General features: G+C 34.4%; 2 protein-coding genes across 2 annotated transcripts; both read left to right on the top strand.

The window, feature by feature from the left end:
* Positions 1-3,185: 3,185 nt before the first annotated feature.
* On the top strand, positions 3,186-6,641 carry LOC111905768 (uncharacterized). Its single transcript, XM_023901511.3, has 5 exons — positions 3,186-3,745; positions 5,706-5,850; positions 5,954-6,194; positions 6,338-6,529; positions 6,627-6,641. Exons 2-5 carry the CDS (start codon positions 5,741-5,743, stop codon positions 6,639-6,641), a joined length of 558 nt encoding a protein of 185 aa, XP_023757279.1. The 5' UTR covers positions 3,186-3,745; positions 5,706-5,740.
* Positions 6,642-8,495: 1,854 nt separating this feature from the next.
* Positions 8,496-13,468, top strand: LOC111905769 (putative receptor-like protein kinase At3g47110). Its single transcript, XM_042899790.2, has 4 exons — positions 8,496-8,904; positions 9,247-9,323; positions 9,437-10,268; positions 13,158-13,468. Exons 1-4 carry the CDS (start codon positions 8,496-8,498, stop codon positions 13,466-13,468), a joined length of 1,629 nt encoding a protein of 542 aa, XP_042755724.2.
* Positions 13,469-18,674: the final 5,206 nt, after the last annotated feature.

Below are 18,674 nucleotides of genomic sequence, written 5' to 3'. Positions count from 1 at the left end.
TGGAATGTTGCCTCGCTCCGAAACCTCCATAGGCATCATATCAAAGTAAGGAGAATTAATTACCCCTGAGTGTTTGAATCTTTTTGCATCATTTAAGTTCAGGCGGCATCTCTCCATTATCTTCAGTGACTTGCCTAAGTTTCTCTTCCTCTTCGATTCATATATATGGAATCCAGTAAGCATTCCAACCTCTATGGACATGGAACTCTTGATCAGTGAAGCGGAGTCGGATACGCATGTGTAGGATTTGGGTGGGAGGAATGGCTGCTGTTTTCTTCTTTTGCCTTTAGCCTTTTCCCCTTGGCTGTGGTCTGTAGGAGTTCGTATGTTGGGGCGAGGCGACGATGAATTATTTGATATAAGACTGTGTTCGATGGGCTCAAGTGGCAGAAACTGCAGGCCCAATAAGAAGATCCTGATTAGAAGGGAGTTGTCGATCTCTGGGCTACAAGATGAAAGGATGAATATCGTTATTCTTTGGGTGATTAGAGGCACCACCGAACCATTTGATCAACGGAAAAACTATGAGGAAATTGTGGAGAGTTGATATCGGCCCGCAACTGATCAGAGGAGCAGTTTTTCACAAAGTCGTTTTTTTCTTCACCAGCCAAGAAATCCAAATCGCTGAGGAATTACAGCAAAACTTCCACTGTTTGGACGGACTCGGGTATGGAGATGTCGTCGTCTAACGCGAATCTGAATCCCCATTTTATCCAATAAGACGCCCATCATTGTGTTAATTTATGAAAGTTTAAGTCCGAGTTAGGATGCCCAGCTGATGACGTCAGAATCAGGTGAGAATGGTATCAGGACCTTTCCAAACTGTTCAGCTAGCGAGGAGGAGCGCACCTGGGGGAGATCCGAGATTCGCGGCCAGGTGAAAATTCGGTTCCCGTGTCTTTACCCATTTAAGATTAAACCAATCGACCTTCTGTTGTTCATGAAATCAGTGTTGTGTGTTTCATTTGTGGCTGATGAATTTCAACCGGTCTGCATTTCTTCAATCACTTCATATTTTCTAAGGAGATCAAATAGAGCAGCTTCATTCATGCCATCCGGCATATTGGTGACAAAAAATGTGATAGGATTGATCTTGTCAATTTACTTCCTGCTTTCGTTGGGTTGATGTTATATGTATATAAACATATGATATTTTGGCAAATCATGTTATTATAGACGGATGCTGCAGAAAATTAAATTTCAAAATTTGAAATGTTCTTGTATATGGTTGTTACATTCTCTTTTTTTAACTTGAGTGAAATAGAAGTAAAGAAGGTTTTTTTTTAATGCGTCGATTGTTTATTACAAAACAGTATAGTTGAATTTTTTTTCCACAATCATGACTATTTTGGTCTTGTGCCTAATTTTTTACTAAATTTGGTATAGAGGCAATTGAAGAACCACTACTGGAACATTGGCTATAGAGTACACCCCCATCTAATAAGGTTGTAAAAAAACCCGTATTATAAAGGGATAAATAAATATAATACACACAATTGTAGCATCTAATACGGTTAATGAGATGTACTAGAAACAAAATCAAATAACTAAAAATACGCCCCCATTTTGATTAAGTACGGCTAATACCTAAATTGAATACGGCTAATACCTAAATTGAATACGCCTCCTCCTCCTCACATACTTAGCTTCCTCCTCCCACACTAATCGGTCCTTCATCTCCATCTCCCCTGTCGCAACACCATCATCATCGGCCAGCCTCGCCTCGCCTGGCACCTCCAATAATTCAACCAACCTGAAAATCCCACCACCGGACCTGCCGTTCAAATTTAAAGGGTAAGAGCTTTGATTTCTGTTTTTGCAATAGACAAACATAGGTAGCGGTTCAAATTTAAAGGTAAGAGATTTGATTTCTGTTTTTGCAACAGAAAAACAAGAGCAGAAATACAAATACAAAGGAACTACAACTGTTCACGAAGGACAAGAAAGCGTTTTGGCTTTGATGGAGATGCAAAGTTTTCCTAGTGTGATGGCACTAATGGATTCATTAAAAATGTCTTGAGTTGAGTGTTGATCAAATGACCAAAATGCCCTTTCATTCATGGTTTGGTTTGCTCACTTTCTTTCAGGTACATCAAAGAAGGATTAGAGAATTAAAAAGGACAATATGGTCATTTTGGCATATCTTCCTCTGAGGATTCCTGATCAGCAGTCTCAAAAAATTCTTATAGTAATTGTTGATAGAATTTTGAGTCATGGAGTAGTGAAGCATCACAAACTGTTGGGATAACAATTCTTTTCTCAAACAGTAATTGGCTTTGCAGTTGTTAGATAGATGTGTTAATTGCTTTGCTTATTATATGTGTTGTGTTATTTGCTTCTGTTAGATGTTGTTATCTATACATAAAGAAACAACAAGCAAGGGCTATAGAAATTTCAACATACTCCTCTTCGGTTTTCATTTTGATATTGGGCTCTGTCAAAGTCGGTCAAAAAGTCAACAAATGGAAAGTCGGATATTTTTTATTTTTTATTTATTTTTTTTATGATTGGTGACTTAAATAATTAAACAATTGAATGTCTAAAGTATAAAAAGCTTATATTGTAAATGTAAAAACTTGAAAATCAAATGACTAGAAAATTAAAATTAACACTGCTGAGTGGAATCCATTTGCATTGTCCAGAAACACAAAATGACTGATTATTCACAAAACCATTATTCACAAAGGAATGGAATTGATAGGCGAATGGAATGACTATTCAATTCCTCTCATAAAAAAGAAAAGAGAGGTACATAACAAAAGAGAGGTACATAACAGAAGCATATAGAGATGTGCATCAAAAAAGTGTCCAAGTTTGTATGATGATATAAAAGTACAGTTTTACCCTTGGGGTAATATATTTTTAATTTGACCATTTTGCCCCTTTATAGGCCATGAAAGCACGAATGGGCGATCTTGGACAGAGCTTAGGAATGACCCAAGGTTTGGGCAACCAGTTCAAGCAATAATTGAATTCCCATTTTGCCCTCATCCTTTAGAAAGCTGCAGTTTTGTACACTAACTGTGACAAAAGGTCAATATTACCCCTCAATTTTTAATAATAATAATTGTAGCAGTTCTTGTTCGGTTTATTGATTCAGCCACTTGACTATTTTCTGTATTTTATCCTTTTTTGTATTTTCATCCTAATTTTTATTTTTTATAATTTGTTTCATGTAAGAAGAATTGTGGGGTAACACAAGTGACTTTTTTATTTTTATTTTTTATTATTTTAGGTTTGTTATCGGTTTTCAGATAAAAAAAAAAAGCAGTTTGTTGAATGAAGAAAAGAAATCACAAGGACTACTGTTAGAAAAAAAAACACTAAAATTTCGTATTTAATCTTATCCAAGTCATGTTACTATACTAATGCTTTGATATATTCCATGTCGAGTACAAGGGAAGAAAATACCATGAGGCAATAATTTCAAATAGGAGATTGTTAAGAGTAAAAATACTTGAAATAAAAAATTAAATAACAAAGTTGTTCATTACGTTTATTTTAAAACTTAGACGGATGTTCGCAGGTACGTAAGAAATAGAGATTTTGACTTTCTTCCACGACGAATAAAATTCTCCAGCTCTATTACTTAGAGTTGTTTATACGAAACCTTAGCCTTCGGCCGACGACGCCTCCGCCTCTGGCCAACGACACCTCCGCCTCTGGTCTCCGGTCGACGAGACAGACGAAGTCTCCTACTCCGGCCTACAGCTGCTTTTGCCTCCTTCTTTCACGTTGTTTACAGGTACGCTCGGACTTTGGATGTAGTTGATTTATTCGTTGATTAATGTTGTGTTTATGACAATGTCTTCTCTGTGTACGACATATTACTTCATATTTCTGGTTGATAACCCTAGAAAGCATCATCGACTCTGTTTTGAACTTCATCTGTTGTTGCTTCCAAAAGAAAAAATTGTCCTCTCCAACTTCCTTCCTGATTTCAACATTAGCCCCATCTAATGTTCCTATAATCAGGCATCCATTGAGTGCAAATTTCATATTACTTGTCCCATTAGCTTCCATTCCAGCTGTACTTATATGCTGTGACACCTCACTTCCTGGTATAAGAGGAGCTGTATACACCAGTAGTGCTATAGTTATTCTGTAAATCCCATTATGCTAAGTTGTTGGATATAAATATAAAACTACTTCATCTATTATTAATGATTCAGTTCTTGGTTTCCAAACTTTCTAATTTTGTTCCAATCGAGTTAGTTGATTAGCTGTTAACTGATTTCAAGGTTACCACAATTTTGCCACTTATGTGACACAGAATCACTATTTGCTGTGAAATTGGCTTTTCGTATGAAGGTTTGAAATTGAATAAGGAAATTTGAAATTGTTCAAGGTTGAACTTAAGCTACATTTTGCAAAGGATATAGTTGATTGCTGAAATTATTCTACTTGCAACATTTTCTTTATAAATCTACATAATTATTGTATATATAAACACATTAGAATATTAGATACCCTTTCAAAAGAGTGTACTATGCATGCAATGACAAGAGTGTAATATTTGATTTAGTCCAAGCCAGGGTGTGTTTGAAAACTTGTAAAAGGATATGACAGTTTTAATGCACTCTCAAACAGATGTCAATGCATATGAACACGTTACAAGGAATGAAAGTAAATGAAAGGGAATTAGAAGTTTGGCAACATCTTATTTTGTTCATTCTCTCTAACCTCTTTGGTGGAAAACCATCCATAGCATCATAAAACTTCAAACCTTCTTCAAGTTCTCCTAGATTAAGTCCAAAAGGTAGGTTGTTACTTTTATCTCTTTAATCTACAAGGTTTGAAATCATCATTTTTGGTGAAAATCAACACACCTCCAAAAACCTTAGTTTCTTATTTGAAATTTTTTGGTTAGGGTTAAAGATTAAGCTTAGGGAAGAGCAGGTTGTGAGATAATCTAATTGCACTTAAACTAGTTACTTGTACCTCCTGCAGACCCACAAGTAGTTACTAGATACCTATTTTCTACAGATGGAATTAATGTGTTTTACTTGTCTGTTTTTAACCATTTGTTATGATCTAATTAAGTTCAGGACTACAAAATCTGAGCCAACGTCTAGGAGTAATGCCCAAATTTCTTGTTTGGTTATATTGACACATAATCTACAAATAACTCTGCCTTTAAGATGTCACTGTGCAATTGTGCTACACCATTAACCTATCAAAATAGATAAAAACAAATGGGCTGAATTGATGGGAGCCTAAACCTCACACAAATATTATATAAAATTAGTTGTCTTTCCTACATTTATGGCATTCAAACATCTTACCGTATGCCCAAAAACCTCACACAAATTTGCCATGCAGACAACTGCCTTTATTTGACCATTCTTGCAGTACCCATCAATAGGGGCTGAATATAAATTGCATCATATTTGTTTTTTTCCATCAAATGTAATTCTTTTTTGTTGTATTTGATTATAAATTGCATCATATTTCTTTTGAGAGTGCCAATGGTAGCTATCTTGGTCCTTAAAAGCTTTCTCTTACAATTTTGGTCCTTATTTTTATGTTATATAACCATCAAGGTCTCTATCACATTTTTTTGGTATGATTTTTTTTTATGTTTTGATCTACTATAAAAAACGTGTCATAATCTTCTCATTAGTTGGGTTAAGTCATAATCTTTAACATATCTTTACCCTCATCATTTTCTATCATCATTTTTATGCTCATTTTCTTATAACCAGGTCTGAGGTTATACATCGGAAATTTTCCATTACATATGGATGAGGTACTAGTGAAAACAACCAAGAGCAGGAGGATCCGTATGGTAGAAAGAAAAACCAGAAAAAGAAGTGTTGGTAAACCCAAAACGAAACATCTTGAAGCCAGGTATAAACTTACCTTGGGTATCTTCAATTTTATATAAAATTTTGGTTTTTTTTGGTGTTCGAGACTCTTAGAATTAATTATACGAGTGTTTATGCTTTTGTAGGAATACAATGGAACGTCTAGAAAAGAAAAAGAGAAGTGTGACATTGATCAGAGATCACTCCAAAGAATATCTATCAAATTTAACAGTTGAGTTCGATCACTTTGGTAGAGCTATTGGACCTAACCGCTTTAAGTTCACCAGTTATCGTGGAGTGACTACGAGGAAGATGATTTCTATCCTGATAGATAGTTGGGATTTAGTGGATCAATGTGACAAAGATCAATTGTGGTTAAACATAAAGGTAAAACTCAATTCAGCACACTTTTGATATCATTTAATACTAGCAATCACAATTTCCTACCATGTTATTCTCTTCTATCATACAAGTTGTATCATATCATATACCTAAAAGTTGTTATCTTCATTTTTTATTTAAAAAATCAGAATTATTGGCATATACGAGATGATGATCATAAAGCACAAGTACTTAGAGATTGCAACACGCATTGGAAGGCCTACAAGTCAGAGCTTCTTAAGTTGTGGGACAATGGTGTCAATCTAGTAAAAAAATACTCGTACCTTGACAAAGCAATGTGGAAAAAATTCCTTGTTCTAAAATCCACGGAAGAATTCAAGGTATGTTTGAGTTTATTCTTATTTATAATATTATTATGTTTTACTATTTCTAATTGTTAGATATATTTTTTTTTCATTTTTGTTTATTGTAATAAAGGCTCACCTTTGTTAAATAACAAATTTTTTATCTTAATTTGTTTGTAGAACATTTGGAAGGACAAAAAACCATTTTCTAGTGAAGAATTGAAGGAACGTGTTAAAACATGGATGAGAACTTTTGGTGATAAAGTGAAGCCTTTTTGTAAGGTACACAAATTGAATTTCATGTTGTATTTGCTCATATTTTTTATGTTCCGGAGAAGTTTTCACCCTTGCATTGCTATAGATGAAGTTGTTAATGGCAGGAAGGTCCTATAATTTGAGTTTTCTTCGTTAAAAAGTTATTTGAGATTTTGAATCCTAAGTTTTCTTGTTAATTTTTGTAGGCATACAATGAATCAACCACAAAGGGGAAAGAGAGGTTAGAGGTGACAAAGGGGAAAGAGAGGTTAGAGATGTGACATTAACAAATTTTTTTCTGTTTAATGAACTAAGTTCATTGTAATTTTTTTTTCTATTTTTGAAAATGAAAACATGATCAGTGATGTCCCACTTCTTATGGTTGGAATGGAATCATATAGTAGGTTTGTATTTTGTAGAGATTGATCCTTCGGTTACAATTCACATGGTAATCATATAGTAGCTTTGCAGAAATTGAAAAGTTTGTTTCAGTTGGAATGGTGATCCATGTGTTCCACAACATCCATGGACTGGAATTGGCTGTTTAATAAGGCTGGAGTGGAATTGTCTGTTTAATAAGGCTCTGGAATGCAAAGGGGATGTGAGACATCAAGTACGGTTGTTTATTGGTGTATTAGATGTGTTTATTGGTGTATTAGATGTGTATATATAGCGTATTAGATGACACTTGAGACATCAAGTACGGTTGTGTATTGGTGTATTAGATTTGTATATATGGCGTATTAGATGATTGTATGCGATGGTTGTAAAAAGTAGATAGGATAATATAATACGGTCAAATAGCCATACTCTATTATGCATGTAATCTAATACACCCATCTACTAATACGCCTTCTATGTACGTACTATATTTACAATTTCAACCGTACTCTAGGCTTTCAAGGAACCATCCCTCATGCAATCGGTCGTCTCTCCAGGCTACAAGACCTCTCTCTTGACTACAACAAATTCAATGGGGTCATTCCAACCAACTTGTCCCATTGTTCTAAACTTGAAAACCTTGGACTTGGTGATAACAAGCTAGTTGGAAGCATACCCAAAGAGATCAGTTTCCTCACCAAACTTACTTTTTTTTATGCTAGTACAAACAAGTTATATAACAGGTGGGATCCCTCCTGTCCTGGGGAATATAACCTCAATGAAACTGTTCTCTGCTTCTGAAAATTCGTTTGGAGGGAGCATTCCAAACACCTTAGGCCATTGGAAAAGCTTAACAGATTTTTACTGTGATGATTGTAACTTACATGGAACCATTCCTCATGAACTGGGTCGTCTCTCTAGGCTACATTTCCTCTATCTTGGCTCTAACAAATTCAACGGAGTCATTCCAACTAACTTGTCCCGTTGTTCTAACCTTGAAGACCTTGAACTTTCTAAGAACAAGCTAGTTGAAGCATACCCAAAGAGATAAGTTTCCTCTCAAAACTTACTAATTTTCTATTTGGTAGCAATAACTTAACATGTACAGGTGGAATCCCTAGTGTCTTGGGGAATATAACAGCAATGGAAGTGTTCTCTGCAGCCAGACACCTTAGGCCATTGGAAAAACTTAACAGAATTTTACGTTTCTGCTTGTAACTTATCTGGAACCATCCCTCATTCCATTTATAACCTCTCACTCCTAACTAATTTCTCCTTTGCTGAGAATCAGCTTACTGGCAGTCTACCCTCAGCCTTAGGTGAAATGCTCCCGAATCTTGTACGCCTTCAATTACGGAATAACCAAATGACCGGACCTCTTCCACCCTCGATATCTAATTGTTCGAAACTTAGGTTTCTTGAAGTGAACTACAACAATTTTAGTGGGAAGCTGAAAATTGACTTTGCAAAAGTAAAGGATATATATTTTGTATCCTTGGGTAATAACATCTATGGATTTGGAGAAGCAGACGATATGAAGTTTATTGATACTTTGAAGAACTGCAGCAGAATAAAGGTGTTACATCTTAGTAACTGCAATTTTCAAGGAGTGCTTCCCACATCAATTGGTAATCTTTCTGATCAAATAAGTATTCTAACTTTAGATAGAAATGATTTTCATGGAAACCTCCCTTCAAGTATAGGTAATCTGGTCGGCTTGATCGGTTTCTCTTTAACAGAAAACCGATTTACAGGAAAAATCCCCTCCGCCATTGGTAAGCTTCAAAACCTACAAGAAGCTTACTTATATAACAACCAATTTTCAGGGCCAATTCCAGATGCCATCGGGAACTTATCATTGTTGACTGGCCTTTGGTTAAATTCCAACAGATTGTAAGGACATATTCCATCAAGCCTGGGAAATTGTCATCATCTATTGGAGTTACACCTTGACGATAATAAACTCAGTGGAAAAATACCTACTCAACTTCTTCAACTTACATCTCTAACCATCATACTAAATCTTTCTCAAAACAACCTGTCTGGGTCACTTCCAATAGAGTTTGGCGATCTCAAGATGTTGACTTATTTGGATTTATCTGATAACAATTTATCAGGAAACATTCCTAGTAGCATTGGTGGTTGTACTAGCCTTTTATTCTTATCCCTCAAAGGCAACACATTTCAAAGCATGGTACCACTGTCATTAAGTTTCATGAAAGGAATAATTTATCGGGCCAATTTCCTCAATTCTTGGAACAGTTGACCTTATTAGAATATGTAAACCTGTCCTTTAATGACTTTGAGGGCGATGTACCGGTGGTCGGAGTGTTTGCCAATGCAAGTGCATTCTCTGTTTTCGGGAATAGTAGGCTTTGTGGTGGCTTGACTGAACTTGGGTTGCTCAAATGCAATACAAAAAAACATAAGAAAAGGTTTCCTTTGTTCGAAATAGTCATTTTGATTTCATTCACACTTTTCAGCATTTTATGTATTGTGTATGCTTGTAAGAAAAGGAAGGGCCAAGTGTCTCACTCTCAATCATTGAGGGACAAACGATTCATGCAAGTCTCATACAGTCAACTTCTCAAGGCTACCAATGGCTTCTCCCAAGCCAATTTGATTAGTGAGGGTGGATTCAGCTCTGTTTACAAAGGGATCCTTAATCGCAATGATAGATTTGTTGCGGTCAAAGTTATACATCTTCAAAACCGAGGTGCTCACAAAAGCTTTATAGCAGAGTGTGAAGCATGGAGGAGTATTCGTCACCGGAATATATTGAAGATAATAACTTCATGTTCAAGTGTTGATTTTCAAGGCAATGACTTCAAAGCTTTAGTATATGAGTTCATGCCCAATGGGAGCTTACATGATTGGTTGCATTCAAGTGTAAGTAAATCAAGACTGAACCTTCTTCAAAGAATAAATATTCTCATTGATATCGCATCTGCACATGATTATCTTCACAATCACTGTCTGCCAACCATCGTTCACTGTGACCTGAAGCCTAGCAACGTTCTACTTGATGATGATATGGTGGCCCATGTTGGAGATTTTGGCTTAGCTCAATTTCCTGGAATAAATTCAAACCAAAAGAACACAAGTGGCATTAGGGGAACAATTGGATATGCACCTCCAGGTAAAATTCATGCATCCCAAGATCCTCATATTTATTTATTGTATTTGCTTTTTATAAAGTAGTTGCTTAGAAGTTATAAGTTGCAGAGGATGGTGTCGGGAGTGAGATGACAAGTAGTGGGGATGTGTATAGTTTTGGAATACTATTATTGGAAGTGATGACAGGAAAAAGGCCAACAGACAACATCTTTACTGAAGGTCTTAACCTTCATAAGTTTGTGTGCATTGCCTTTGCCACACTCTATAACCAATGTTATTGATGATGACCTTCTGAATAAGCTTCAAGAAGATGCTACTAGTAAGCAATTTACATTAACAAATGCAAATAAGATAGAGCAATGCCTTGCTTCAATTGTCAACATAGGATTATCATGCTCCGTGGATTCCCCACAACGAACGAATATTGCAAATGTTGTCCATGAGTTGCAACATATTCTGGGTAAGCTTCAAAATATTTGATGTGTCATGTTAGTAAACTTTTAAGTGATAATTGTAAAATATAGATGTATTTTTGTATTTGTGAATCTTGTAAATTGATGGTATGAAATGTGAAATAAATGGAATATATGTCTACTTTGAAAATATTACGGTTTTTAATGAAAAGCTAAAGTTAAGAGGTAAAATTAGAGAACATAAACATTGGGGTCAAATTGAAAATCTTGGAAGTTTGAAAATTTTATAAACCCAATTATTTTAGGTTTAATCATTTTCCTTGTTAGTCTTTTACAGCGGAAATCACAAAGAAAGCAAAGATCGTATACTATGAACTAGGCTACAACCTGTGGGAACCACGGATAAAAAAAAATACTACATTTTGTTATAATATCCTGTGTACTACATGGTTCTACAAATTACCAATTAAAAAGAAAATTAAATAAAAAAAATGAGTTACATAAAAATTTCTAATTTGATATTTTTGAATTCGATCTTACTAAATGAGCAAAAACAAAATGGATTCTATCAATCGAAAAGCCTATTTTCCTTCGATTAAACCAATGTTTACTTTCATAAAGATCCTTTGCACCTTTAGTGATTTGTGGTTAATAACTTCCTTGTTAGGAAAAAGGTATATGAAACAAAAATATAATATTCATTGCATTTAGCCCGATTTTATTAGGATTTGATGCCAGAAATAGCAATGAACTCTCTACATGGAACCAAATTGTAGGTACCAGAAAAACTTGAGATCAATGTAAACAAAACAAATGCCAAGTGGAGAAGTTGTTACCTTGATTTCAAAGGGTTTTATGGACAGTTGTTGCCTAATAAACCATCGGTGTCGTCGCTTCGTCGTCCGCCACTGTCGTCGCTTGCCCATCGCCGTCGGTTCATTCATCCACCATCGTCACTATTCTTCCCATGAATAATTTGCGATTTTCGATTATTTTTGTTACTGATTAGCATATGGTTGTTCACCATGAGTCTCATTCTTGTCCTTTTTCTGCTATACATGAGTACTGAGTAGTGTATGTTTTTCTGATGAATTTTAAAATCCAATTCAGTTTTCAGAATCAATTTTATGAATCGTCGATCATGATTTTGATTAATGTCAAACTCTTATGACCGATAATTCCTTTTAATTTTTTTAATCAATGCTGAACAAATCCATGTGCTCACAAACATGGTGAAACAATTCACTTTAGATGATTGCCCTTTTTTATTAGAAAATTGGGTTTGTCTTTTGACCAAACTAAAGTCTTATGATTAATATTTAATACCCCAATATATTTGCTCCAAAGACTTGCATTATTTATGTAGAGTGGCATCATGTCTATACTACCTATGATGCATGTGATTGATTTTTTAAATTATCTTTGATCAAAACCATTGTAAGCTACTGAGTTTCTGTGTGATTATCTAACAGATGAAATGGATATGTTTGTTTTTGTATTTTTTTTATGTTTATGCGTGAGAAAAGAAATTGGGCATAAAAATATGTTATTTTAGCCAAAAGTGGTAAAATAAAGGAAACGGTAGAATTAAAACTGTGCAAAAAAAAATGTGATATATGGCAAGCTGAAATATATCTATTTAGTGGGAGGGGTAATGTGTAAAGTTTGAACTAATATTAGTTTCCAAAATTTAGGCGACTTTAAATTATAAGATGGGCATTTTTGGGATTTTAGTTTGTGTGAAAGGGGTTGAGAAATTGACACGTAGGACATGAAGGTTTCGATAGGAAGATCTTACGAGAATCCAAGCATAAATTGAGTAAGTTATCAAAACTAAGAACCAATTATATATGAAGTTGTGATAGGGTTTTGATACAATCTCATCCGTAGATCAGCATGTGCATCAGTCAACCTAGAGGACTTGGTCTAGTCACATGCTTGAAGACTTAGTCTCATTTCAATTTCCAGTAGAAGTTAATTGCAGTAAAGTAGGATTCAAGTTTAATTTCAGCATGCATATTTTCCTTCATTTTAGCTAGTCAGTAACTCCGTGTTTTCTATAAATTGTAACCAGCATTTGATAAAAAGAAGAGAGAAAATCATTCCAAAGATTGTGTATTCTTCTTATTTTATCAGAAGATTAGTCATCTCGAAATATTGGTGCTTTCATGCCCTCGTCTTCATGCCTCCAAAACCACAGTTAGGATCCACTTCAATACCTCTCATGTTGTCCTTCATGATCAGATGCAAACACTTATTCATCTTTCCACAACCACAACTTCAAAACTCGAACAGCTTGTCAACATCCTCGTCAACAAACAACATCAACCGCCACCACCGCCACCTCCAAACCACGAACCACGCCCTCCAAAAAATTACTTTACCTAATTTCGATGGGTCCAACCCGTTAGATTGGATCTTTCAAGCTAACAACTATTTTGATTATTATAACATGCCTAATAATCAAAGGTTACCCTTGGCTGTTTTTTACTTCACAGGTGAAGCCCTTAGCTGGTACAAATACCTAACCACCAATCAGTTACTTACCAATTGGACAGAATTCTGTAGAGCCATGGAACTCCAGTTTGGACCATCCTCATATGAAAACCATCAAGCAAGCCTATTCAAGCTAAAACAGACCTCCATAGTTGCAGCCTATCAAGCCGAGTTTGAAAAAATCAGTAATTGTGTTGATGGCTTAACACTTGTATCCATTCGTAATTGTTTCAAATCGGGACTTCACAACGACGTCCAGAATGAAATTGCCCTGCACCACCCCATCTCTCCATCAAGCTTATGGTCTTGCTAAACTAGTGGAAGACAAGCTTCACGCCCACTTTCCATCGTCTGATGTTCTTTCCGACCACCCTCCACCAACAAACAAACCTTTGTTGGTTCCCCCCCCCCCCCCACCTACCCCATCACTTCTGATCAAGAAATTGACCCCCACGGAAATGCAAAAGAGTCGCGTCGAAGGCCTTTGTTACAATTGTCTCGCCAAATTTCAACCAGACCATCAATGCAACCCACCGAAATTCCTTCTCCTTCATTCGGAGACCGATCCACCTTGGCCTTACATGACACAAACTGATTTTCGCCTTAAGGACAAGGCCTTTCTTCAGGGGTGGAGTATTGATACAATCTCATCTGTAGATCAGCATGTGCATCAGTCAACCTAGAGGACTTGGTCTAGTTACGTGCTTGGAGACTTAGTCTCATTTCAATTTCTAGTAGAAGTTAATTGTAGTAAAGTAGGATTCACGTTTAATTTCAGCATGCATATTTCCCTTCATTTTAGCTAATCAGTAACTCCATGTTTTCTATAAATTTGTAACCTGCATTTGATAAAAAGAGGAGAGAAAATTGTTCCAAAGATTGTGTATTGTTCTTATTTTATCAGGAGATTAGTCATCTCGAAATAGGCCGTATCAGGTTTCCTATTGTCGAATCTATAAAAGTATCGACTTGGTGGTGATGGGCCTGATGTATGTCCGGCGTGTGAATTGATATATTGGCTTGTTCTTTTATAAAATTTAGTGATAAATGATGTTACTATGTTTTGACCTATATGTATGTTTTCATATATTTGGGATAATGAGTTTGGTTGAAACAAGGCCGAGATTTTGGAGACCCTATTCGATTTAACAAAAAATATGCCCTAAAAATTGAAAGATCTCAAAATTTAAGCAAAAAAATTATAAATTTTAATTTTCTATTGCAAATACATAAAATTAAAATTTCATTCAAAATGATCACACAAAAAAAGGCTTCTACTTAAAAGAGTCATCCTCCTAATATTCGTTGAAATGAACTTTTCAATAACATCTTCATAAGTAACTTTATCCAACATGTTACGGTCAATCAACATCAAAATCAATCCATTAAGTCGTGCTTGATTCATTGTAGATCGTAAGTAGGACTTCAAAATCTTCAATTTTGAAAAACTTCGTTCTGCATTTGCAACAGGAGTAGTCAACATATATCTATATGCAATAGATGTAATAGAAAAACAAACACGTTTTAAAAACTTTAGAATATCAATTGCTATCATTTGTTCCTTAGACAAGAGATGTAGAAGTAATTTTAACTCATTATATAAGTCATGTCCATCAATATCCGATTATTCATCTTTCTTGAGTGAAGTTTCAAGAGACTTACAACAACACTTTAAGGTTATATCATCTAATGAAAGTAACTTTTAAGAGTTAAACAAAAAACAAAATATTTTATCATATTGTTGATATTGTTCAAGCCTAGTAGTTAAAGAAGTAATTGCTTTATCAACAATATAAATAAAATATTTAACCCTAAATTTCTCTTGCACGGATTGTGAAGCACTACAAGAAGTATCGTTTGAAATCTCATCAAAATGTTTTTTATTTTAGGTTCAGGCTTTTTAGGAAATATTGGATCAATGCCCATTTCCAAGGCAATATGTTTTGCAATTTGTAAAGCATTTCAAAAACTAGTTTCTCTATATTCCTTAAGAAACGAAATCAACCCCTTTATTTTTCCATAGCAACGTCAATAAACATATATTTTGATTTCAAGTGTTGCTAACTAAATTAACAGTATTTAACATTTCATACCAAACTACTAATGCCAATACAAACTTAAAGTTACCAAGTTTATTTTTTGCTAAGGATTTAGCTTCACTTGTTATTTTTGCATCATTATCATTTTTAGCTACTTGAAATAAAGCTTTTTGTATATAAAAAATTTGAAATCTTATAGCTTTAACACTATTAACACGACTCTCCCAACGAGTATTTATAGTTTTAACATGCTCCATACTAGTTTCATGCTCTTTAATTCTAGTGTTAAGATGTATCCGACCCTTAAAACCCTCATTTGCTAATTGACACTTTTGACACCCTTTTTGAAATATTTTAAAACAAAAGCAAAAAAATATCAGCTTCTTTAGAATAAACAATTAAATATCTATCACATTTTACTCCATTTGATAAAGTTTTAGTATATTTTCACTACAAAAAATATGTCATTTAGTGGCACACAAAAAGTGCCACTAAAAGTCCAAAAAAATGCCACTAAAGGCTTCTCAAAGAATCAGCGGCACACTTAATAAATGCCACTAGAAACGCTCCCACTAAAACCTTTTAGTGGCACTTTTTGTTTTTGCTGCTGCAGTTTTTAGGCTTTCAGTGGCACTTTTTTATTTGTCACAGTAAAACAAATTTCTTTTGTGACACATATTTTGTGCCACTAAATCTGATTTGATTTAATAATTTGTGTTGCTTTTAGTTACACATTTTAAAATTTTAGTGGCACTTATTTATTTACCATAATAAAAAAATAGTGGCATTTTTTATGTGTCACAGTAGAAGAAAATTTTTTGTGGCATATATTTTGTGCCATTAAAAGCTCATGTGATTTAAAAAATTCATGCTACGTATAATTAGATATTTTAAGATTTTAGTGACAATTTTTTTTCCACAATACAATTTCATCTATAATATAAAATAAAATGAATAATTAAATTGTAGCACATTACAAATAATCAAAATTTTATTGTTTTTCATCAATATTTTTTTAACTTTTTGAATCGAATATCTAGGGGAATATCAAATATGTTTAAGTAAATGCTAAACATAAAGTAATGAGAAAAAGTTCAAACATACATATAAAAATAAAATAAAACAAAAAAACAAAGACATGATAGGTTGAATAAATTGTGTTATCTCATACTCTAGAATCAATGCTAGCAATTCCCTGTCAAAAAACAAAGATAATCCAGAATCCAGTGAAACAAGGCTTAGTTTACAAAATAAATAATATAACACTCAACACAAATAAACTATATTTATAAGAACAAAGGAAATACAAAAGCTCATAAAAATGATTACCATCATTATGATGACTTTCAGAAGATGCTCTCTGGTTAACTAAATTAGAGTTACGTGGACCTGTAGAAGTGTTTCCTGGCATCTGAAACAAATTAATGAAAACATGTAACATTAATGTCCAATTCTAGATATCTTCTACTAGTCTTGTACAAATGTACACCAAGAAGAATATTCAGAAGGGCAAAAGTGGTCATTCTTGAGTCCAATTGGAAATATGATAATGGACTAATTTTAATGAATGTTTTTTTCGTTCATAGGGTAATTGAATAGGAACAATGCAATTATAGATGACATATGTACCTGTATGTTCATATTGTTAAGAATTCCAGATAAGTTTGCATTTGGGATATGTTCTTGGATGATATTTGCCATAACGTTCACCATAGTTTTTAGTTGTTCAACACTCGGATCATTAGAACAAGAAACAACCTTCTCTTTTACAGTAGGCATCCTTCCAACACATCTGATATACCCTCTTTTTTCAGGACCTTTAACTTTAGAGTAGTCATCATTTGAAAAATCATCTACAAATCCTAGGGTATTTGATCCTTGGGTATTTGAGGAATCACTTGCAATGGCTTGTAGGGAAGTCTGCATTATAGCAACATACAAAAAACATGACAAGTGTTTCTCACCCACTGTTATTGTCCCACTTTCAAATTAATAGCAACATAATATAGCAACCTACTTTGAAAGTGGGACAAATTACACGGTTTAAAACGAAACAAATAGTATATGACTTGATATGATTAAAAACATGTATATATAATGTCTAGGGAAATCATTACCATAACTTGAGCGACTTTTTCATTCACGATATTTCCATTTTTACGAGTGCGAGTTTTTACATATATTTGTCCTCGTGTTGGGTATACACCATTTTTCAATGCCTATAACAAGATGTAGTTATGTTTGATGAAAATAAATAATTTTAAAAAAAGACGATAATATAAGTCAAAATAATAAAATATAATAATACCTCTTCATGAGCAAGTCGAGCAAATGATTTTGTCCCAGAAACATGGGGCTCTTCCATCTTTGCACGACTCTTTCTCCTCAAATCACACATGCTCTACAAAATTATTTTCCATAAATTTACTTTAGCAATGTACTTTCCATAAATCACACATGGAGTAGAACACCTTGTCGGCCTGTGATGCCAAACCAAAGGGATCATCAATCAAGTTAACACCGGTATGTGTCTTATATGAGAAGTTGACCAATGTTACATTGCCATCTTTCTTGCAACCTCTGTTGATGTCAACCCACTCACATTTGAATAAAACAACTCGTATCATTCCAGAGTAGTTTAATTCAATAATGTCAGTTAATTTTCCATAGTAGTTATTCACGCCTTCGACTGGCCTTCTATCTCGACTACTGGAATAATTTGCACCTTCTACCATAACAGCCACACCATGTTTTGAGTTCGTAGAAGTTCCTCTCGTTTTCTTGTATGAAATCGATAACCTTTAACTAGGTATCCTGAGTATTTTTGCACAACTCTAAGTGGACCACGTGCAAGCCATTTTATTTCGTCAGTTACTTTTTGATCTCCTTGCTCTTCCATGCGTGCAACCTATCAACATAATTATATAATTACATCTTGAAAATCAAACTTTGATACATCCAATATTTATTCCAAATTACCCTTCTCTTAAACCATTCACTAAATTGTTGGCAGTGAATCTTGTTGATTTCATAATCATGTATCCGCCGAGATCGATTTTGTCCCTTTGTTATCCTTTTGTGTTCCCTTCAGATAAAGAACAATAATATGAGGTAAATGAAGAATAATATGTAAACGCATAGGAAAACTAGTTTATCTTACTCTTGGAATGGTGAAACTGATTCAACATTAAATAGGACAAAACGATGTGCTTGAGTGAGTGACTTCTCGTCCAAGACGAAATTTGAAGATCTCTTTCTTTTCTGAAGTGATACCCTAGTATTCTTTTACGTCCCAATGGGCGACCTGGGCAAAGATTGTTAGATTCTTCAATCTCATTTTGATCACCTTCATCATCATTCCTAATTGGTTTAGTAAATATGGTTTCTACTCCTGAGAGATATCTGGAGCAAAATGTTACACATTCTTGAGCTAAATAGCCTTCAGCAATTGAACCTTCAGGATGAGCTCTATTATGAACG

This window comes from Lactuca sativa, chromosome 2 (genome assembly GCF_002870075.4).
Source record: "Lactuca sativa cultivar Salinas chromosome 2, Lsat_Salinas_v11, whole genome shotgun sequence".
In the NCBI taxonomy this organism is placed as follows: domain Eukaryota; kingdom Viridiplantae; phylum Streptophyta; class Magnoliopsida; order Asterales; family Asteraceae; genus Lactuca; species Lactuca sativa.
Note: the sequence above shows the minus strand (reverse complement) of the source record. Positions and strands in the feature narration are given on the sequence as shown.